We start from the raw sequence: 23613 nt of genomic DNA, 5'->3' as shown, positions 1-23613 counted from the left end.
GTCACATGTCTACTCTTTTCCCTTTTTAAATAACTTATCTTAATTTACTAATCAATAAGATTTAGATTCAGAACTTTTTTTAGAGTTATTCTCCAACTAAAATTTAGAGTTTTACTTTTTATCCATCATTAAAAGCTGGATGAGTCAACTATATTTTACCATTTGTTTAGAAAAGCATGACATACCAACATAAGTGTGTTTTATTGAACTTATTAAAGTAGCTTTTGCTTGTTTAGATAAGTGACAGGTGAAATTAAATTTAAATCTTCTGAAGAAAATTTGAAGTTCAAGTTTTAGTAACGAGAAAATCAACAACATTAGAACATTGAAAATAATCAATCAAGTTTTTCTTATAGATTAATCTCTAGTAAAGTTAATGGATATTTGACATCAATAATACCAGTAAAAGATATGTATCTAATGGTCTATTGGATTGAAATAACTTAATGATGCTTTTCACTCTTTCACGTGAATTTGTGATGATGCAACGCGAGTGCTTAAGCTTCCTTGCATGTGTTAGCATGATCTGCAAGATATTTTGTCATAAACTAAACAATTATTTCTTTTTTTTTCTGTGATGGGATATGAAAATTAACAACTGATTAGAAAGATTAGTGAGGGCCACAAGATTGTGGAGAAAATTGCAAAAATGTTGGACAAAGTTACGTGTCGGCAATGCATTTTCAAGTAGTGGAGGCCAACTAATGACAATAAACCAAATTTATTAATGTACAAAACGTTTAATCAGCAGCACAACCAACCCAAATGATCATCATGTCTATAAATTCTAATGCACTAATCAATCACTCAGAAACACTCCAATTGGTTTGTATATAATATAAGATGATAATGTACACCCCCATATCTTCTTTTTTCTTTATACTGCATCTCTTTAACCCTTTAAGTTAAATTAAAAAGGAAAAGGGACTCTCACCACCACACTATGTCATCTATTATGCCATGATATTTTCCCTCTCTATGTTTCTCTTTTTGGTCATATTTGTCTACAAATGTGGTTTCAAAGTATAACATTTATTAAAAGAAAGATCTTTTGGTAGGTGCTCTTCCAACTGCTCTCATGAGGTTGGCAATCTCCAGAACCCTGGCTACTTTTGTGCCCCTTTTAGCCTCTGCTGATGCCTTCCTCTCCTCAGCTTTTCTGTGAGCTTTTGCTATCTCATTTTGCATTTTCTCCAGTGCTCTTGCTCTTTTCTCCTCCAGCTTCCTCTGCACAATGAGCAAACTTTTGCTTATTGATGAACAAAATTGTAATTACAAACAAAGTGCACTTTATTAGTCAAACTTCTGTTTTACTGTCCAATAGAGTTGGTGTAATGTAGACTGAAAAATGAAAAGCAAGCATCAAAATCAAATCATTAGTCCACTTGTTTTTTTCTGGCTACCATATCTCCAGCTCTTTTCTGTTTTCACTGTAAAAGTAGCCTTGGAGATAAGGCAATGGATGCAAGCCAAATGAGTCCTTTCATATATTAACATGTTATTATCTTTTTAACCAATACAATATACTTTTGATGGTAAAAAATGCAGAAAGAGCTTGTGGCTGAATGATGATATTTTTCTTTCAATTTGGCATGTCAGCCTCCCTGTCCAAAGATAGGAAAAGGAAGAGCTCATGATGGAGAAAAATCCTAATTCAACTTTTCATTTAACATATTTTTCAACCTGAGAAGACTTTGATTTTAAACCCGGGTATGATCAAGATCAAGCCCTTGAATTCCATGCTAAAACCATAAACACATCAAAATTCAAAGGATATCTTCTACCACCACTGACACTTTTGCTCAAGGAAAAATACTAATAAAAAAGAGGGAAAAGAAGAAAGTGAAATTTGACAAGCAATCTAGACCTCCTTCAAGCATTCATACTTTCATATATAGAAGTAAGTATTTTCCCCAACCATTCCCACAAAACATGCTGAATATTGATCCATGATCCAAGAGTCTAAACAACAATAATTAAGCAATCATCAAGGGTATCAACCCTACCCCCTAGCATGTCAACCATATCCAATCTTTAATTTCAGTTAAAATAAAAACCCACTCATATGAAGACCCAGAAGAAATTAAGGTAAGAGTTCCTTCACCGATTGATTGGATCATCCATGGACTAATCTAACGACTCAATTTTAGTCTCAGACAGTAATCATCATAAACAAGCACCACCATCACCCAAAAATCAAAATCAACTCATCATGATCACTAACCAACCCACTTACAGCCACCAAAGAAAAAAGTAGCCAAAATTCAGTTCTAAAGTTACTATATATATATACCCACACTCAGTTACTGAAAAACACCTTGTTAAAAGAAGTTAAACCCTTAATAATTTTTTCAATTTTGAAGAACTAGTCTCTGACTCCATCCAAAGTAATTTCATAATTCATACATAGCATACCTCAACTTTCTTCATCCACGAAGTTGCTTTCTGAACCTGCTCATTCTCCCACCCATTTATAACAGCATCTTCCCTCTTGAACCTGTTGTTAATCTTAGCAACCTTAGCGTTTTGCCAAGCTGATATCTTTGCTTCAACCTCCTCCTTTCTCACCCTCTGCACTGTCACCTCACTCAGAGCAGTACCAGAAGCTGAAGAAGAAGAGTTCCCTCCACGCCTCGGAGGTGATGATGAGGAATCAGCTCCCAAAGGGTTGATATCTGCCACAATAGCCAAAGGGTTAGTCTCTTCCATCATCAGCAACTCATCCTCTCCAATCCTCCCCAAGTTGTTGCTATTGTTGTTGTCGTTGCTAATGCTGCTATTACCACCTCCTTCATTGCCATGCATCATATTCACACTCATGGGACTAGGGGTGGTGGTGTTGCGATCAATACTTGAGCCTGCTAGAACCAGGGCACTGAATTCCCTACTCACGCTGAAGTTCTCGCTGGAACCACCTTCTATGGACACAGAAGAAGAGTGGTGGCTGTGAGTGTGTGTTTCCCAGTTAGGCTCTCTTCTGGGGGGTGGGGTCAAGGCATGAATTTCTCTGATTTGCTGTTCATTATCAGTGTAGTCGCTTTGCTCCTCTCTGTCATGGCTTGTGGAAGGTGTTTGATAATTCAGCATAGGTGAGGATGTGTGTTGTGGTTGAGTCACAACAGAGAAACTGAAGGGAAAGTGAACTTAAGAGTAGAGACAAAGTCAGGGGTTCAAGAACAACATCATGGTTTCTTTGTTTATTGTGTCTGTCTTGTGTTTTCTGAGATTTTAGTCCTTTTTATTGATAACTGTAAATGGTGGCATAGGGATCAGTGTGGTGGATATCAACTCAGATAAATTATTTTTATTTAATAAATGGTTTTGAGATAAAATTTGGATATACTATACTTTTCTTTTAAATGTTCAAAAGAAGAAAGTTTTACCATTTACAATGCTTTTATTCACTTGAACAAAAATAATCGTTTTTAGTAAAAGAAGGTAGGTTTATATCAAAGAAAATTGAATAAAGAAGATATATTATTTTGTTAAATATCCTATTGATACGCGTTCCATAAGTGATAATTAATCTTTAAGATATTATGACTGATCATCTTTTTGGAATCTCTTCACAATTTCATCTTTTCTTTTTCATATTTATGATATTTCAGAGTTTGTTTAAAGAGATAAATAGATGTAAATAACTTTTTAATAGAGAGAGCAATTATTAGCTCCAAACTATTTTTAATATATGAAAAAATTAATTACGATTAAGGGTGATTTTAAAAAGAAAAAAATTGTATACGTCAACTAATAAGAAAATCTACATTGTTATAGATAATATGAAATTTCAGAAAACGTGTTGGATGATTCTTTGGAAGATCCTTCATTAAAATAAGTTGGTGTTACAAGAAATCTAACATCTAGATTTGCAAGAATAAAAAATTACTTTTAGATTTTGAAAAGTTAAATTATAAATGAAGAATTATTAAATAATAAGTGTTAGAAGACCCTTAAAATATAAAGCTTCTTAATACCATTTTTTCATTAAAATAACCTAGAACAAAAAGTCTTAAAATTACATTCCTTTAGCAAAATAAAAAATAAAAACTATACAAACCGACTCAATTCAACCAAATAGATTAACTACATCGAAGAAAATCTAATTAAAAAATAAACTTTTTTTGTTGAGTTAAATGTGAATGTATCCATACGGGAACAAAATATTGTCTTTACATATTATAAAAAACAATATATGTAAGGAAATACTCATATTTAATTTCCAACATTAGAAAACTCATCAATCTAAAAATAATAGTAATAAGAATAGGATTAATCTGAAAGTGATGAGTTTATGAAAGGAGCGTGACGAAATTTAAATGGCAGCAATGGTTTTGTGGATTTTTTATGTGATGCAATTTTATTAGAAGAATCCTGAAAGAGCTAGCTATCGAATGTTGGAGGGACTCAAATGGACCACTCAATTTCTCAAACCATAAAAAAATCCTTTGCTTTTCAATTCAACAGGAAAAAGAAAATAACTTATTTGTGTTAAAACTAGTTTATTCCGTTAGAGGCTTCACGTTGTATACACTGAGTGAAATCAATAATAAGAATGAATTATATTTAAAATTTATCTTTTAAAATCATATTAAAATTTATTGTATGAATAGGTACATATCAATTCACGACTGATTGTTCAGCAAGGAAGACAACTATCATGTTAGAATAATTTAAATATCTAATTAATTTAAATAATTAACTAATCAAATTTAAAGAGAATTAAGTCATAATTATGTTAATCTAATCAAAAGTTTATTGATAAAACTATAAATACAGTTATAAATATAAGCTAAAAGTATGATTGGTGAGACTTTTATTACAATATTAATTGTTTTACCGATTAAATTTAAATTGACTTTAGCATCAAAACCTCTTTAGTATGTATCGATTAGTAAACATATTACCTTAGCACAGAAAAAATTGTACGGGACAAGAAAATTATTTTAAATGAACATTCAACCCTACACCAAGACATTTTGGTGAACATATTATCCTAATACGGAAAAGAATGCATTAGAATACATAACAAGAAAATTGTTCTAAGTGAACATTCAATTTTATATTCAAAATATTTTACCGTCCATCGTAGAACCGAACAAAAGCTTACCTGGTAACTATTAGGAATATGGCAAACATTGTGTTAGAGGAAGTTATAAACAATTAGATTAATACAAGGGAAATGATAAGAAATATGCAATAGCATATAGAAAAAATTTAAAAGAAGTATGAAAATACATAAAGGCATTACAAGTTAAGAACGCAATCACTCGACGAGAAATTAATGGTAAGATTTTGTGTTATACCAGCAAAGCAACACCAAGATGAAAATGGTCCAAACGAGCAGTTTCGAGACAAATAAAAATCATAATCACTATATTGAACAGTTGACACATACATGTTTCAGTTCACTTTGAGAATCATGAAGACCTTTTTATTCGATAATGAAAAATGTATGTGTTTAATAAATAAGATAAATCTATCTACTCGAGTTATCGATCATGCTATTGTGACGAATACGTATAGTAGAAAAGTTATCTAAAACTTATGATATGTGATTATGCAAAATACTAAAGAGAAGAAGTGTTATTTTACTTATAATTAGTGCAACATTTTTAGTAGGATTATATTTTAAAAATGTCAATGTTATATGTTTCTTCTATAGCCATTTTGAGTAGTTATTAAGTAATAGAAATAAGAAAATTCTGGTCACATCATTTTCATATGATTATTGGTACTTTGTTATTCGACGATCCATAGTACAAAATCATTTAACAAGGATTAAAATTTAAAATATATAATTATTAAAATAAAAAATAAATAGTTTAATAAAATATAGTCCAAATTTTAGAATTTAAAGAAATAAAAGTTGGCGCACAAGTAGGATTAACTAACCAGTGAGGGGTACTATTGGATTTAATTTATTTTCCGTTTATATATGTGCATTTATGTTCATATATTTATATTCTGTTTTTATATTTATATTTCGTTTTTATATTGTTTTGAACAGCTATATATATCAATTGTACTCTCTCCTTATATGGAAGAAGATACACAATTTTCATCCTTTCTTTTCTCATAGCACGGTATCAGAAGAAAATTAATTATTGATCACGTTCTTCCGCAACCAATTCTGTTAGTGCTAAGATCTTCATATTCTACCTTTCGTTCTTGGCTTTCCTACAATTTCTTCTCCTTTTATGACTACTCCCTTTGTTACTCTTGCATCGTTATGTTTTATGTTTTGACTTTGTTTTCTTGGGTTTTCAATAAGAAACAATTGGGTGTTTTAATCACTCGTAGCCCCAGATTGATTTTTGAGGAATCTAGAGGAGTTTTCGGAGATTCGGGTTGTGACATTTTTGTCCAATTTGAGGTTGTGAAATTCAATGGCTTCTGCAGTTGTTCCTTCTTCTAATAATTCTCAGGCGCAGTCATAGACCTCAACTCTAGGACTTTCTCAAGAGCAAATTCATGGTCTATTGACACTTCTTCCTCAATCTAATCCCACAGTCACACATTCTACCGGTCTAGTGAGTTCTCATAATGTTTTCACTTCTTCTCAGGATCAAGGTAATATATATTCCAATGGATTCTAGACACATGTGCTACTGATCATATATCTAATTCTTTGTCTCATTTTATTTCTTATCATAGAATCACCAATTACAGTATCTCTACCCAACAAGAACTCTTCATTTGCTCATTTTTCTGGCACAGTTTCTCTTGGCCCACACATTACTTTACATAATGTCTTGTTTGTTCCTAATTTTTTAGTCAATCTTATTTCGGTCACAAAGTTAACTAAATCTCTATCTTGTAAAATTACCATTTCTGAATTTTCATGTGGAATACAGGACAAGCCAACCCTGCAAATGATTGGGAAAGCTGAAGAAAGAGATGGCTTGTATGTCAGGATAGTTCCTGCATCCACACCCCTTGGTTCACCATCTGCTATTACTCTTGAGAATTCTATTGTTTGTTCTACAATAAGACCTAACTTTATAGATATTTGGCACTCTAAACTAGGACATCCTTCTTCTTCTTATTATATCAAATTACGCACCATGTATGCCACTTTACCTGATACAAAATACATTCATTGTGATACTTGTTACTATTCTAAGCAAAGAAAATTGCCTTTTCAATTAAGTACTACTGTTTCAAAAGCTTCTTTTGATTTAATTCATGTTGATATTTGGGGGCCCTATTGTACTTCTTCTGTTGATGGTTTCGAATATTTCTTAATTATAGTGGATGATAGGTCTAGATACACATGGATTAAATTGATGGCAAGTAAGTCAGATACAAGATCACAACTTATTGGCTTTGTTTCTTATATCAAAACACAATTTGGCATTGATGGAAAAGTTGTTAGATCAGATAATGGTAATGAGTTTGCAATGACAGATTTTTATAGACAAAAATCAATTATCTTGTGTTGAAACACCTCAACAAAATGGAGTTGTTGAGAGAAAACATCAACACATTTTCAATGTTGCTAGATTTTTAATGTTTCAATCCCATTTGCCCATAATTTTCTGGTATTTTGTTGTTCGTTATGTTATGCAACTCATTAATATTTTACCTTCCAAAGTTTTGGCATATTTTTCTCCATCTCAACTGTTACACAATGTTAAACCTGACATTACTTACTTACGAGTTTTTGGCTCACTTTGCTATGCTTCAACTCTTCAAGCTCATAGAAAAAAATTTCAACCTCGTGCAAGAAAATGTGTTTTACTTGGTTTTAAAACAGGAGTGAAAGGCTACCTTTTGTTAGATTTCAACTCAAGGGAGATTTTTCTATCAAGGAATGTAGTATTTTATGAAAACATATTTCCTTTTCTTACTAGTGACAAGCACTCACCTATTGATACACAAAATTCATTGGATTTTGTCACCAAAATCATTTCCTCTCCATCACCTCTTTTCTCAGAAGTTACTGATCAACCCTCTTTACCACCTACATCTCTTCCTTCTCAACCTGTTTTTGTTGAACCTGCCACTGCTACTCCACAAAGGAAATCAACCAGGCCAAAACATAAACCATCTTATCTGTAGGACTATCATTGCAACATGTTATCTACTTCTTCCGCCACTCAGTCATCCACAGGTACCTTATATCCTATCTCTTCATATCTCTCATATGATGCATTATCATCTCTTCATAAATCATATGTCCTTAATCTTTCCCAAGTTAGTGAACCTAAAACCTATAACCAAGCCATCAAACATGATTGTTGGAGAAATGTCATGGATCAAGAAATTGCAGCTTTAGAAAATACCAAAACTTGGGTTTTGACTGATCTACCTTATGGAAAGCAACCTATCAGATGTAAATGGGTATACAAAATAAAGAGCCATGCTTATGGGAGTATTGAACGATACAAGGCAAGGTTAGTAGCCAAAGGCTACACACAACAACAAGACTTAGATTACTTTGAGACTTTTTCACCTGTTGTCAAACTCACAACAGTAAGATTGGTTCTGGCTTTAGCAACTTCCAAACATTGGTATTTACATCAACTAGATGTAAATAATGTTTTTTTACATGGGGATCTAGATGAAGAAGTATACATGTTTATTCCTCTTGGCTACAAAACAGAAAAACCAGGGCAAGTTTGCAAGTTGTTGAAGTCTTTATATGGACTCAAGCAGGCCTCTAGACAATGAAATTACAAGTTGACAACTACTTTACTTTCTTTGGGCTACATACAATCAAAATCAGATTATTCACTTTTTGTCAAATGTGATTATGCTCATATCACTATCTTACTTGTTTATGTAGATGATATAGTCTTGGCAGGTGATGACATCCAGGAAATCCAAACTGTGAAGGCTCTATTGAATGCAAAGTTCAAGATTAAAGACCTAGGTCAACTCAAGTATTTTCTAGGCTTAGAAATTGCAAGATCTCAATAGGGCATTAATTTGTCACAAAGGAAGTATGCTCTAGAGTTACTAGAAGATGCGGGATTGTTGGGATGTCAACCTGTTTCTACTCCCATACAGCCAGGAACAAAATTTTCCACGGCGGACAACCATTCCACTTCCTCCACAGATGAAGCTCTCCATTTCAACGACGATGTCATTGCTGATGTCATCCTCCTCCTCTTCATGGATTCTCCTTCTCCACTTCAGTCCTCCTCCACCGCCGCCGCCACCGCCACCTCCGATTTGTTTCCAATTTCAACTTCCTTGTCTACCTTACACATAATTGACCTCAAAGAACTTCGTGATTCCATCGAACAACGTCCGATAAATGATGATCAAATCTTCTAACGAAACTTTAATGTTGTAGGTCAACAACTAATTGTTACCAATGAGGAGCATTGGTAAATTTGAAGATAAATGATTTTGATGATGCTGCAAGAAGATAGACTGTTCTAATTGTTTTAAAAGCACTTTGTAGATTATAAATGTATTAGGAAAGGCTTTAAACATGTAATAATTAGAAAAACTTGTACTTCCAGAACTGTTACGCATTTAATCGATTATTAGAAGCTATAATCGATTATCTTGAGCTTTTTTGAAAACCTTGTTGGTCTGGAATAATCGATTATTACTCCAAATAATCGATTATCACTGGTTCTGATAAGAACTACCAAAGTCTCTAGAATAATCGATTATTCCTCAGGATAATCGATTATCACTTTTGAAAAACCCTGTAACGGACTCAAATAATCGATTATCACTAACAATAATCGATTATCTGTGGCAGTTATAATTCATCTCTGCGAATTTAGAATAGTTGGCTATATAAGGTTCTTCCAAAAACTCTAAGAAGACAACTCTGAGCTTTTTGAGAATACAGTGTGTCTGAGGAAGTTCTAAACTAGTTCAAGTGCTTTGCCTGGTCTCGTGAATAGGAGAAGCTCGCGTTTCGTGTGTCGATAGTCGGAGCGGTTCTCTTCGAGTTGGCAAGGTGGTCATCTTCTGGTTCGTTCGTCGAAGGAAGGTTTTATCTCTTTGTTTTTTATTCACTCTTATTGTAATTTGTGAAACTAATTTTAGTGAAATCGTTAATCACTTTTTATAGTGATTAACAACTGGACGTAGATTCTTTTGAATCGAACCAGGATAAAAATCCAGTGTGCCAACTTTTCTATTCCTTACACTCGTTACTGTTTTATGCACATCAATTGTTTGTTAAATTTTCTCTAAGAAAATTGATTTTCTAAAACGGACCATCATAACTTGATTTGTGACCGTAACACGCTTTCCGAGTATTTTATTCCGCTGCACGACTCTATAACGGTACTGATTGTTCCGACAATTGGTATCAGAGCTTGCTTTGATAGTTTTTCAAATTTTTCGAAAATGGGCGGTCATAACCAAGTTTATGTTGAGGGTGCTTCTATTGATAGACCTCCTTTGTTTACGGGGGAAAATTATGCGTTTTGGAAAATAAGAATGCAAATATTTTTAGAGTCAATTGACAGAGGCATCTGGGAAGCCGTACAAAATGGTCCATATATTCCTAAAAGTACAGTTGATGGTGTGGAAGTAGAAAGATCATATTTTGACTGGACTGTTGAGGAAAATAGAAGAGCCCAATTTGATATTAAGGCTCGAAATATAATTTTATCTGCACTAACCATTGATGATTTTTTCAAAGTATTTGTTTATAAAAGTGCTAAGGAAATGTGGAAATTTTTAAGAGTCACTCATGATGAAGTATCGAATGTGGCTAAGTTGACTTGTTCGAACTCATGCTCTACATCAAACTCCTCAAGCTCAAGCGATTCTAATGAGCAAGAAAATCTATGCTTGATGGCCAACGATAAATCATATGAAAGCAAAATCTTGAAGGAAAAGAAGGACTATCAAGGTTCCTCTTCAAGCTTCAAATGTTATGGATGTGGTGAAAGAGGCCATGTGAAGGCTTATTGTTCAAGCAACAAAAGAAGTAAAGAAAGAAAAGAAAAGAAAATTCACAACAAGAAGAAGGTTCACATTGCTTGGGAGGATAATGCATCAACCACCTCTAGTTCAAGTGATTTTGTTGAAGAGGTAAACTTGTGTTTGACAGCTAATTTTGATGATGCTGGAAGCCAAGTAAGTAATTCTAGCTATGAATCTAGTGAATTTGATTTATAAAAGGCGTTTCTTGAATTACTTGATGAATCTGAAACATTGAATGTTGCTCATAAAAATATGAAAAAGGAATTTAAAGAATTGAAATGGAAATATGAAAATGCATTAGATGAGGAAGTCATATTAAGAAACAAAGTTAGTAATCTTGAAACAAAATTGTCTGAATCTAATCTAAATGAAAAACCTGTTGAGTGCTTATCTTGTAAGAGTCACATGTTTGACATTGACATACTGGAAAATTTACTTTCTAAAGGAATCAAGCCTATCTCACATGTTCAACATGTTTTTAGAAAGAGCAATGTTATAAATATAAACATGCATCATCATAAAAAGTCTAAAGTTAAGAGAACTCGTAGAGTTTGGGTTGAGAAAGAGACTTTTGTGAAAAATAAGGTGCATGATGTTTGTTGTTTTTATTGCATGAAAAAGGGACATACTTCAAAAAAATGTAGAATTAAACATTTTGATGTTCCAAATGGGAAATATGCTTGGATTCATGTTATAAAGTAATATGTCTCTAACCTCAAAGGACCCAAATGAGATTATGGGTACAAAAACTATACTGTTTTTACTTTGCAGGTTAAGTTTTCAAAAGGATAAGAGAGCTCTATGGTATTCTGCTCTTTGAATTGATGCTACAAGCCAGGATGTAACTCCATCAAGTGGTATCCAAAAGCCTTCGTTCAAGCACCAAGTATTTGAGCTAAGTGTTGTTTAAACTGTGATGTTGCATCTTGTTTTTACTTGATCTTCCATTATTTAATTACTGTTATATTCATTTCTGGTTAGGCAAATGATATGTTCATCACTATTTCATTCATCCTGTGGTGCGTTCTTGTCTGTTTACACATTTTGATCAAGTGAAATTCATCTATTTATGATATTCATTTTGAATTTCACTCATGTCATGTAAAACCATGTGCATTGTTATTTCAGTGCTTTGTTGATAATTGTTTATTGAATTTGTGTTTAACTGGCTTAGTATTCAATTTCATGAGTACTTTGAAGTTACCTTTGGTGTAATCTCTGTCAAGCATAAAAAACTATGAAAAAGTCATTTAAATAAGTTGGCTGACAGATTTTCATTAGCAATTTTGGATGATTAAGACATGTGAAAATTAAATTGTCATTTCTATTTCAAAGTTGGTTCTATGGAGATTTCTTTTTAAGTTCAAATGCATAACGAATGAGCTATGATAATATACATTGAGAGCCTGGATGCAAAAAAATGAATTGATCAAATTTGCATAATTTTGATGTAAATTATTTTGTTTAAAACTGTTGAAAGATAAAACTTGAATCAGCTCTTGTGGTTGAATTTTTGTATATGTTGTTTTGATATGCATAACTAAATTTATGGGATTGAGCAGATTGTGATATGAGAATGCATGTATGACAGTTGTTGTCTAGAAAGTTGTAAATTGTGCTGTCAAAGTTAGTTTTAAACTAATTGTGCTAGCTGTAATGCTTTCATGTTAAACTCTTTTGGAATTACAAAGCCTAATCTGAACTGACTGTTACAAATTTATGCATTACATTGGACTGAATAAATCTTAAATTTTTGGAATTTTTTTAAAGGGGGAATATTACATTTAGGGGGAGAAAATTTTGGTTGACATCTTCTACCTCCTGATTATTCTTCAACCCCTCCTTTTTAAAGTCTTACTTGTATTTCTTGATTAAGAGCTAAATTTTTGTGTTCTATGATGAACTTTGTTCTTTCATGTTATGAAAGTTTAAAATACACCTATTCTTTTATTAAGGGGGAGCGTTATCAATCTTTTTGCTTATGATAAAAAAGGGGGAGAAATATGTGTAGTTACTACTAACTCTTCTTGTTGTATGTTAGTTTGTATCTTTTGCAGATAACCCAAAGTTGCTTTTAAAAAGTGATTTTTGATCATCATCAAAAGGGGGAGATTGTTACCAATGAGGAGCATTGATAAATTTGAAGATAAATGATTTTGATGATGCTGCAAGACGATAGACTGTTCTAATTGTTTTAAAAGCACTTTGTAGATTATAAATGTATTAGGAAAGGCTTTAAACATGTAATAATTAGAAAAACTTGTACTTCCAGAACTGTTACGCATTTAATCGATTATTAGAAGCTATAATCGATTATCTTGAGCTTTTCTGAAAACCTTGTTGGTCTGGAATAATCGATTATTACTCCAAATAATCGATTATCACTGGTTCTGATGAGAACTACCAAAGTCTCTAGAATAATCGATTATTCCTCAGGATAATCGATTATCACTTTTGAAAAACCCTGTAACGGACTCAAATAATCGATTATCACTAACAATAATCGATTATCTGTGGCAGTTATAATTCATCTCTGCGAATTTAGAATAGTTGGCTATATAAGGTTCTTCCAAAAACTCTAAGAAGACAACTCTGAGCTTTTTGAGAATACAGTGTGTCTGAGGAAGTTCTAAGCTAGTTCAAGTGCTTTGCCTGGTCTCATGAATAGGAGAAGCTCGCGTTTCGTGTGTCGATAGTCGGAGTGGTTCTCTTCGAGTTGGCAAGGTGGTCATCTTCCGGTTCGTTCGTCGAAGGAAGGTTTTATCTCTTTGTTTTTTATTCACTCTTATTGTAATTTGTGAAACTGATTTTAGTGAAATCGTTAATCACTTTTTATAGTGATTAACAACTGGACGTAGATTCTTTTGAATCGAACCAGGATAAAAATCCAGTGTGTCAACTTTTCTATTCCTTACACTCGTTACTGTTTTATGCACATCAATTGTTTGTTAAATTTTCTCTAAGAAAATTGATTTTCTAAAACGGACCATCATAACTTGATTTGTGACCGTAACACGCTTTCGAGTATTTTATTCCGCTGCGCGACTCTATAACGGTACCGATTGTTTCGACACTAATTTCATTCAATGAACCCCAATTTTGAATGAAAACCAATAACCTACTCAAACCCTAATTTCGCTACTTTCGCACAATGAACATAATGTGTGAAAAAACCCCTAAATAATCTCCAATAAAGCATAACACCTATTTTTTTTAATTAAGTTTTACTTTTTTAAAAGTTAAAATAACTACATTCGAAGTAATGCCACCAAATCAAACATATTATACCACCTAATGTCACCTAACTCTGTTTCGTGATTAACATTTGTAAACTCAGCAGGCCAAGTGAACACTAAAGGATCTATCATGCATAAATAGAGACCTTGAAAATATTAACCCAATACATAATTATAATTAATAAGAACAATATATAAAAAATAAAACATCTCCACAGGAATTAAATATGAAACTTCCTAAAATATCTTGACACTGGTGAACATGTGTTTTCTATTTTTATAGGTATAATTTTCTCAATTTATTGTTGAATTGAATATTGTTTTTGCTAAATTGAAAAACATAATATATTATTGATTTTTAGAATTGAATAATAATCATAATGGAGTTTTCTTCCTGACTTGAATTTAGAATCATCTTGACATTATCGATTAAATGAATAACATTTTCTTTACCTTTCAAAATAGTTTAGTGAGTTGTGATAATATGAGATGATTTTTCCCATTCAACCATCAACTGAATAAGAGAATTTTGTAATTCTTTTGCATTATACGACTTGTCAACATTTTCCATTTATTACAAATATGTGCAATTAAGGCACAAAGAGGAAGAATAAATCTGGACACAAAATTAACTTGGATGCAAGATGAATCACAAAATTAATTAATCTAGACACAATCTAAATAGTACAACAATGGAATTTAAAATATAACATTGAAGGTTGCAATAGAGACTAAAGAGGCATAATAAAGTAGGGTATGCATAATAATAAATATTTTGTTTTAGATTTTGATAAGCAATGAATGTTGCCTTTTAGGATTTGCTCAACAATGAAGACTACTTTTTAGGATTTATACAACAATAAATATTGTGTTTGAGTTTATACAACAATCTATTTTAGAGAGTTTATACAGCAATAAAAATTACATTTTGTAGTTTATACAACAATAAAGACTGCAATCAAACCAACCAAAGAGTCTTCCAGAATCAGAAGATTATACCATCTCAAATTTTGAAAAAACTAATTTCTCTATTACTTTTCTTATTATATTCATTAAATATATATAAATCCTTTCGGATAATTTACGAAATCGTAAAATACAACTTTAAAAATAAAAATAAAATATACAGAATTTGAACTCAATAAATACATAATTATAATTAATAAAAATTAACTTTCTTAAAATATCCATGTGAAACATTCTAAAAAAATAGATTGACACTTATAATATTCATTTAAATTATTTTATTTGACTAAAATTTAAAAACCGTGAAAACGCATTTAAAAGAATGATCAAATATAAAAATCAAATAAACGTATTTGCCCATTTTATTAATATTCATAACATAATGTAAAATATAATAATAATAATAATAATAATAATAATAAAAAAAAAAAACAAATAAAATTGGACTCATCTTTCTTAAAATATTCTTAAAACACATTTATATTTCTCTAATTTTAAAAGGGATATGTATCTATAATGTTTATTAATAAAATAACAATTAAACTCCTTAGTTTATTAATATTAGTTTACACGAACGATGTGCATTGTTTTCCTTTATAGAGTAATTTAAGATTTGAATTCTATAATGTTACTTTAGAATATTAGTTCAGATAAACAACAAAGAAAAATCCACCATAGAATCCAAATTCCAAAAACAAATTATAAGAATATCGAATGGTTTTAAATTTATTTTTCCATCTAATAATATAATTTTAAAAGCTATTGTTGATCAATGTATAGTATTCCACAGCCAGTGAGAAGTAGGACAAACAACATAATATCTATAAAATAGAAATTACATCATAGAGTGTACTCAAGACTTCAAGAAAGTGATGATAATAATTTTTCAGACATGAAACCTAAGTTTCCCCGTCCCAAAGGTTATCAAAGAACACCACTGGTCCGTTGTTAGTACGAATCTGCTTGATTTGATTAATCTTTTCATGGTCATCTCTTGTAAGAGACCAATCAAATATTTCCAAGTTTTGCTTCATTCTCTCTTTGTTGTAGCTCTTTGCCGCAATAGTCACACCTTGTTCATACAACCATCTAAGACTTACCTGAGACAACAACTCATAACATTAATTAACTTTGCTCATCATCTGTTCAAGAATCAAAATCTACACTAAAACAGTATTGCAGCAACGATCATTGGGTTCATGCAGTTGCCTTATTTTCAAAAGGGTCTCTTGATGTGATTATATACATCATGTATTCTTAATTATTTAAGTTATTGTGTGCTGTAAGAAAAGATGAATTCAAGTGATTGAATATGAAGTAATCTTAAAAGTGTAACCTGAGCAACAGTTCGGACATGTGCTTGTGCAATTTCCTTGAGTATTTCACTGTCCATGACTTCATTGGTGCCCCAACTGGCCCCTTTGGCTCCCAGAGGAGAAAATGCAGTTATGATTATACCCTTTGCTTCACAGAATTCTCTTAGCTTCTTCTGATGCCAAGCAGGATTCATCTCCACCTATTTGGTAACAGTGTAAAGAAATAGGTTAACACTTATCAAACTAAATGAACATGAAAAAGAAAATGACCAAGATGAATTCATTGGACTACTTGATTGACAGAAGGGGGAATGGTAGCAAATGAGAGTAGATCTTCAAGTTTCTTGCATGTGAAGTTGCTGACTCCTATGGATTTTGCAAGGCCTAGTTTCTGGCATTCTTCCATTGCTATCCACACACCCTTTAAGTCAAATGTTGTTATTAGCTCTTCACTATATGGAGTTTCCCAATCTCCAGGTTTCACACTGATAGGCCAGTGGATCAAGTAAAGGTCCAAATATTCTAATTTCAGCCTCCTGCATAGTGTCATCTTTTCAGCACTGTATTCTCTTATTCCTTATGTAATATACATGATGCATGATGAAAATTTCGTGATAGTGCATGGAGGATACTCCACACCTTTTGAGCTAGTTTTTGATATTGAGTTAGACTTCAACTCAAATTCCAAGATAATATACTTATACCTATAATGAAAATCTCACAACCAGTCGCCAAGGCACAACTTTACTTTTACACCAGGGCTTGCCCTCTTATTGACCCATTTTTAAGTTCACCTCTCGCAATTAAGATCCAGACTCTAAATTTTTCTTCAACACATTTAGTTAGGTTTTACTACTTCTACATAAAACAGAAAAAACAGAAGCAGAAGAAGTTAAGGGTGAGGGTCCCCTGCAGTTATTTTAAAACTGCACAGACTTTTGACTTGAGCTTGTGGCCTCTTTCATCTGCATAAAACATTAAAGTTTGTACATTTAGCTATCCTTAGGCTTCTTTCATCTACAAATAAACAGAAAAAGTTTGTTAATATAGCTATTTTTTTAGGATATCTCCAATGACATCTGCAGTTTAATTAGTAACTCTATAGATAATTATGTGTGAGAAATATACAATTTTGAATATAATCCTGTATTTACCATACAAGAGCCAGGACATTATACTATATGGTTTATTGTGCTAAATCTTTGTGTATGTAGCTATCCTTAAACTTTTGTTGATGTTATTGTTATAAGAGCCCCAGTGTTAGTCCCAACTGCAGTTTTTTAACTTTTACAGGTCCTGTAAGTTTCTTAGTTGTATCTTGTGTTTTATTGTACTACAAATACTAAAGACTGATGTGGGATGTAAAGCTTATTTATTTACAGTTGATGGGTTAGAATAAAAAATTAGTTAAGTTGCTTAAAATAATAGAAAAAGGAGTGTTTATCTGAACTTCAAGCAAATACATGTAACCCTGAACAGAACTCACGAAGTTGATCATGGAACCTGGACAACCAATATATTCATGGAATCCAGAGAAGAGGATCATGGAAGCTAGAGAACCAACCTATCAAACTAATCATTCACCACTGGGTCATCCAGCTAAATTACTACTTAACAGTTGGGTGCATCACTGCATATGCATCATATTCTGTAGAACATATTTGATCATCGAACTCTTAATATCTATGTTTCATAAGGAAAACATTTCCAACTGAAAATTGAGTACAATCACCGAGAATATAACAGAGAATTTAAGGTAGAATAATTAATTTATGTTCACATGTAACTGATCAAAACGAAACAAAACATAGATAGAGTTAGAAATTGAAGAATTGATTGCATCCCTCACATTTTTTTGTTTTGAATGGTAAATAAACTATAGAGCAATCTGATGCACTGAAATAACCTCCCCAAAAGAAAATTACTGATTAAAACAGCCATAACAACAAATGAAAATGTTATTACAGCGATTTTGATGTTGAAAAGGAACGAGTTTTGCTTACTGTAGAGATTTCTGCAGAGCAGGAAGAACAAGATGAGGAAAATTGTCAGTGAGCCAGAGCTTAGAGGTGATGAAGAGCTCCTCTCTAGAATTGATTAGACCAAGTTGAAGAGCTTCAGCTATGGCTTCTCCCAAGGCCTCTTCAGATCCATAGAATGCTGCAGTATCAAAGTGTGTATAGCCCAGTTTGATAGCTTCTATTACTGCTACTTTTGTGATTTCTGCACTGCTTTTGTTTGTATCAGCTGCAGTTCCAAGTGCTATCACTTGCATGCTGCACCGGTTGGAAGAGGATTTTAACACAACTTGGGGAATTTTTGTTAGAGACATGATGGTTTCACAAACCTTATGATATTTGCTTTACTTGGAAATTTATCATATGCTTGGTGAGCAAACATGGACACTTTACATCTCTTTATATAACAGGTACTGTATAAAAAATAATTGTCTTCATACTTTGATATTGATAGAGATATATATATACAATAGGCTAGTTTTGAAATAAGAGAAAATGGTTTATACAGGTAACTACATTATATACTTATATAGTATATTTGTAATTGACCATACGACACAATTGAACATTTATCTAATCAAACATTTTTTTATATCGTGTTATTTAAAAGTATAAAAAATTATTCCAAAATTTTATTATTTGTGGTATCTTTTTTAATAGAGAAAGAATAAAAGAACTGGTTCTTAGGGCAGCCTTTTTCACAATCTAAATTGAAGCAGCCACTACCTATGCATGTCATTTCAATCGGTTTATTGTTAGTATCTTTTACATATATTTTTTAATATGCATATATTAAAACATTTTAAAATAACATCTTGTACAATACAATAATAAATTTATTTATTTTCAAATATCTATTATGAATACATCTTAAGTTAAATTTTTGTATTTTATGATTTAATTATATAGATGTTAAAATTTGTGTAGTTGGAGTTGGTGAGATGTGATTGGACGAGGCAGCGGCGGCCGATACACTTTTGTTGAGGCAGGAAGGTTGATCACGGAAGTGTATTCAGTGAAATAAAAAAGCATATCTACAAAAAGAACACTTGATAAAATTTTAACTATTTTATGAATTTATATATTTTTAATTAAACTTTTATTTATTAATTAAATATTTATTTACTTTTATGTATTTCAGATTGGGTTTTATTCTTAATAAAGTCACGTCACAATTTATTTTTCTAATTCAATTTTTTTAATATCTTCTAACTTAAGTCAAGTTTATTTCTAAAAGTTTTTCTCATTTCTTAATTTCTTCTTTTATTGTTCGTGTTATTCAATTGATTACATATATTTGTTAAAAGTATTTTGATGGTTAATATTGTAATATATGTGTTATAAAATTCTTAACAATAACTTAAAAGTTTTTACATGAGTTTCTTATTATGATTAACCTAATTACGGTAAATTTTTGATTTAGGATTAACATAATTACAATTCAATTTTGTTAAATTTGATTATTAACCTGTTTAGTTAAATCAAAAGGTCAAATTAGATCTTGATCAACACCGATAAATTTCACCTTAATGCAGACAATTAATTTAGTATGATTTGGTCGGTAGGTATATAGTAAAATTATTATTTTTAATAACAAGTAAGTTATAAAAGATTGGAGAGAAAAAATGTAAGTTTTTTTTCATGAAAAAAAAATTATTATATATTCCAATGATAAAATACATAGATGAAAATAAAAAAGATATTTTAAATATTTAATAGAAAATAAAAGCTTAATTGGAAATAAAAAAGATAGTTAAAATTTAATTGAATTTTTTAAGAGGTGACACAATAACAATAAAATCTAAATATAATTTATTAAAGGATTGACATCAATTTTTTCAATAGGACTAATTTCCACCAATTTTCTCTTTAAAATGAGTCTCTTCCACCACATTAACATAATCTCTCCAAGCACAACTATTATTAACTACATGTATTTCAATTATAACCTTCTTATCAATAGTTTTATCACAATAATATGACACATTTATCTCAAACTCATATGAAGACTTTTGCACAAAAAATACTTACAATTAAGAGTTTTTATCCATATGAGACTTTGTATAAACTGGTCAACAAGTTAAACTTAACGTTTGATAGATCTTTTTCGGAAAAAAATCATTAGAAAAATACAATTTTAATAAGATACCAACCACACACTCATAAAATATTAGCATCACTTCTAACTTAAAAGCTTTAATTAAATCTATAAAATATATTTGGTAGTGAGAAGCTAATATTTATCTTTTATTTAAATAGAAAGAAAAGATTATGATATTTTGTATTTTGAGTGTTGTTTTAGTGATTCATGTGACCTTTTTTTATATGTTATCATACTTTCAACTTCTTCCATCATAGATGCTAATTTTAGTCATAAAAATTACAAAATTGTCTATTTTTTATTATTGTTTTTCTTTTTTTAGTATTGTGTTTTAAAAACAGACAAATGATAACAATGGTCTAAAAAAAAGTGTCGCAACCGGAATCGCGACGGGACGACGATCCAAAAAAGAAACGGGTTTTGAAAAGAGATTTTGGAGTCGCCACCATAGTTTATTTTGGAAAACTACGGAAAAACCTCAAAACGATAAAGCACGGTCCACGAAAACCAAAGATTGGGTTCGGGAGTCGGTTACGCGTGGGGAAGGTGTTAGCACCCCACAACGCCTGCCCTAAGGCAGTACCTTTAACTAAATGCACGAATATGATGTGGTTTTTCAAAATGTTTAATTATCCCCTAAAATAAAATTCTAAATAAACAAAATATATTTTTTAGTTTTTTGGGCCCGACAAGGATTGACCTTGCTCCTACGTATTCTCATTCAAAATGAGAAATCAGGGTTACGTAGTTCTAGCTGAAAGACTGTTTGTTTGTTTGAAAAAGCAGATGTTTTTAATTTTTAGGAGATTTTTATGTTTTTAATATTTTCGAGAAAAAGAAGGTAATGAGTACTAGGCCGACGCGAACGGTCGCACGAGTACTCATACCTTTAAAATGATATTTAAATATTTTTAATTATTTTTGAAAAGAGAGATAACGATATTAAGCACTAGGCCGATGCGAACGATCACACGAGCACTCATACCGTTATTTACTTATTTAGGAAGACTTGAGAGTATTGAGTGCTAGGCTGATGCGGACGATCGCACGAGCACACATACCATTATTTACTTATTTAGAAAAACTTGAGAGTATTGAGTGCTAGGCTGATGCGGACGATCGCACGAGCACTCACACCCTCGTTTAATATTACGTAAATAAGAGAGAAAAGTATTGAACACTAGGACGATGCGAACGATCACACGAGTGTTCAACCTTTAAACGTATTTTTGAAATTCTTTTTATTTAAGAAAAGAAAAGGTTTTTAGCACAAGGACGACGCGAGCGGCCACACGTGTGCTTAACCTTCAAAACGTATTTCCTTTGTAAATTTATTTAAGGAAGAAGAAAAAGGTTTTTAGCACAAGGACGACGCGAGCGGTCACACGTGTGCTTAAACCTTTAAAACATATTTTTGTAAATTTATTTAAGAAAAGAAGAAGAGGTTTTTAGCACAAGGACGACGCGAGCGGTCACACGTGTGCTTAAACCTTTAAAACGTATTTTTGAAATTTTATTTAAGAAAAGAAGAAAAGGTTTTTAGCACAAGGACGACGCGAGCGGTCACACGTGCGCTTTAAACCTTTAAAACTTTTCTTATAAATTCTTTTTATTTAAACTATCAATATTGTATTATTAAATATATATTTAGGATAAGTGAATGTCTAAAATAAATAAATAGAATAAAATAAGACAATAAAGAAAGATAAATAAACAAAAAAAAGAAATGGGAAAGGCTGGACGAACGTTGGGGACAGTATTCAGAATGACGAGCGTTCGTTGGGGAGAGGACGAACGTTGGGAAATTAAGGCTGAGTAACGAGCGTTCTTTGGTTCGGAAACGAACGCTCGTTCGTTTGGAGAGAGGACGAACGTTGGGAAATTAAGGCTGAGTAACGAGCGTTCTTTGGTTCGCAAACGAACGCTCGTTCGTTTGGAGAGAGGACGAACGTTGGGAAATTAAGGTTGAGTAACGAGCGTTCTTTGGTTCGGAAACGAACGCTCGTTCGTTTGGAGAGAGGACGAACGTTGGGAAATTAAGGTTGAGTAACGAGCGTTCTTTGGTTCGGAAACGAACGCTCGTTCGTTTGGATAACGAGCGCTCTTCAGGGAGAAGATTTGAACGAACGGTCAAGAATGCTTAAGGTAACGAGCGTTCGCTAGTTTGGATAACGAGCGTTCGCTAGTTTGGATAACGAGCGCTCGTTGGTGAGAAGGTTGAGCGAACGGTCAAAAAGTCTTAAGGATAACGAGCGTTCGCTCGTTTGGATAACGAGCGTTCGCTCGTTTGGATAACGAGCGCTCGTTCGTTTGGAATGTTGAACGAACGGTCGAAAAGTCTTAAGGATAACGAGCGTTCGCTCGTTTGGATAACGAGCGTTCGCTTGTTTGGATAACGAGCGCTCGTTCGTTTGGATAACGAGCGCTCGTTGGTGAGAAGGTTGAGCGAACGGACGTTTTGAATGAAAGCAAAATAACGAACGCTTGGAACGAAAGCAAAATAACGAGCGCTCATTGGTAAAGATAGTGAACGGACGTTCAAAAATGCAAGCTTAAGGACGAACGCTCGTTGTATGAAAAGAGGAACGGACGTTCAAAAATTGAAGCTTAAGAACGAACGTTCGTTATTGAAATGGCGAACGGACGTTCAAAAATGGATGCTTAAGGACGAACGTTCGTTATTGTCATGACGAACGGACGTTCAAATGTGGAAGCTTAAGGACGAACGGTCGTTCGTTTGTATAACGAACGCTCGTTAGGTAGAAGCTGACCGAACGGTCAGAAAAAGCTTAAGTTTTAACGAACGCTCGTTTGTTTGGATAACGAGCGTTCGTTGTGGGGGAATGGTGAACGGACGCCAACTAACGAGCGCCCCACAAAAGGCCCAATGCACCAGACGTACGCCCATTTCTGGGCTTGGCCCAGTCCAATGCTTTCTAACCTAGAATTTTCTAGGGGTTCAGGAGGTTCATCCTCATTCTCCATTCCCCAGCTCGCGTCTTCTCTGACCCAAGGTCCCAAGCTCTGCACCATGAACTCACCACCACCTCTGCCATATCCGGCCACCGTCA

At 32.5% G+C, this 23613-nt stretch overlaps 2 protein-coding genes across 2 annotated transcripts; both read right to left on the bottom strand.

Moving 5' to 3' along the window:
• Positions 1-688: 688 nt before the first annotated feature.
• On the bottom strand, positions 689-3230 carry LOC148193690 (remorin 4.1-like). The gene is made up of 2 exons (XM_088098152.1): positions 2416-3230; positions 689-1227 (listed from the first exon to the last, which is right to left on the bottom strand). Exons 1-2 carry the CDS (start codon positions 3085-3087, stop codon positions 1036-1038), a joined length of 864 nt encoding a protein of 287 aa, XP_087954278.1. The 5' UTR covers positions 3088-3230; the 3' UTR covers positions 689-1035.
• A 12678-nt stretch (positions 3231-15908) lies between these two features.
• LOC148193689 (NAD(P)H-dependent 6'-deoxychalcone synthase-like) lies at positions 15909-18860 on the bottom strand. Its single transcript, XM_088099011.1, has 4 exons — positions 18427-18860; positions 16716-16959; positions 16444-16623; positions 15909-16207 (listed from the first exon to the last, which is right to left on the bottom strand). Exons 1-4 carry the CDS (start codon positions 18753-18755, stop codon positions 16007-16009), a joined length of 954 nt encoding a protein of 317 aa, XP_087955137.1. The 5' UTR covers positions 18756-18860; the 3' UTR covers positions 15909-16006.
• Between the last annotated feature and the right edge of the window lie 4753 nt (positions 18861-23613).

The sequence above is a fragment of the Vigna umbellata genome, chromosome 9 (assembly GCF_029865625.1).
Source record: "Vigna umbellata cultivar VRB3 chromosome 9, Vumbellata_1.0, whole genome shotgun sequence".
Taxonomy (NCBI): Eukaryota; Viridiplantae; Streptophyta; class Magnoliopsida; order Fabales; family Fabaceae; genus Vigna; species Vigna umbellata.
This window is presented reverse-complemented; position numbering and strand designations above follow the sequence as displayed.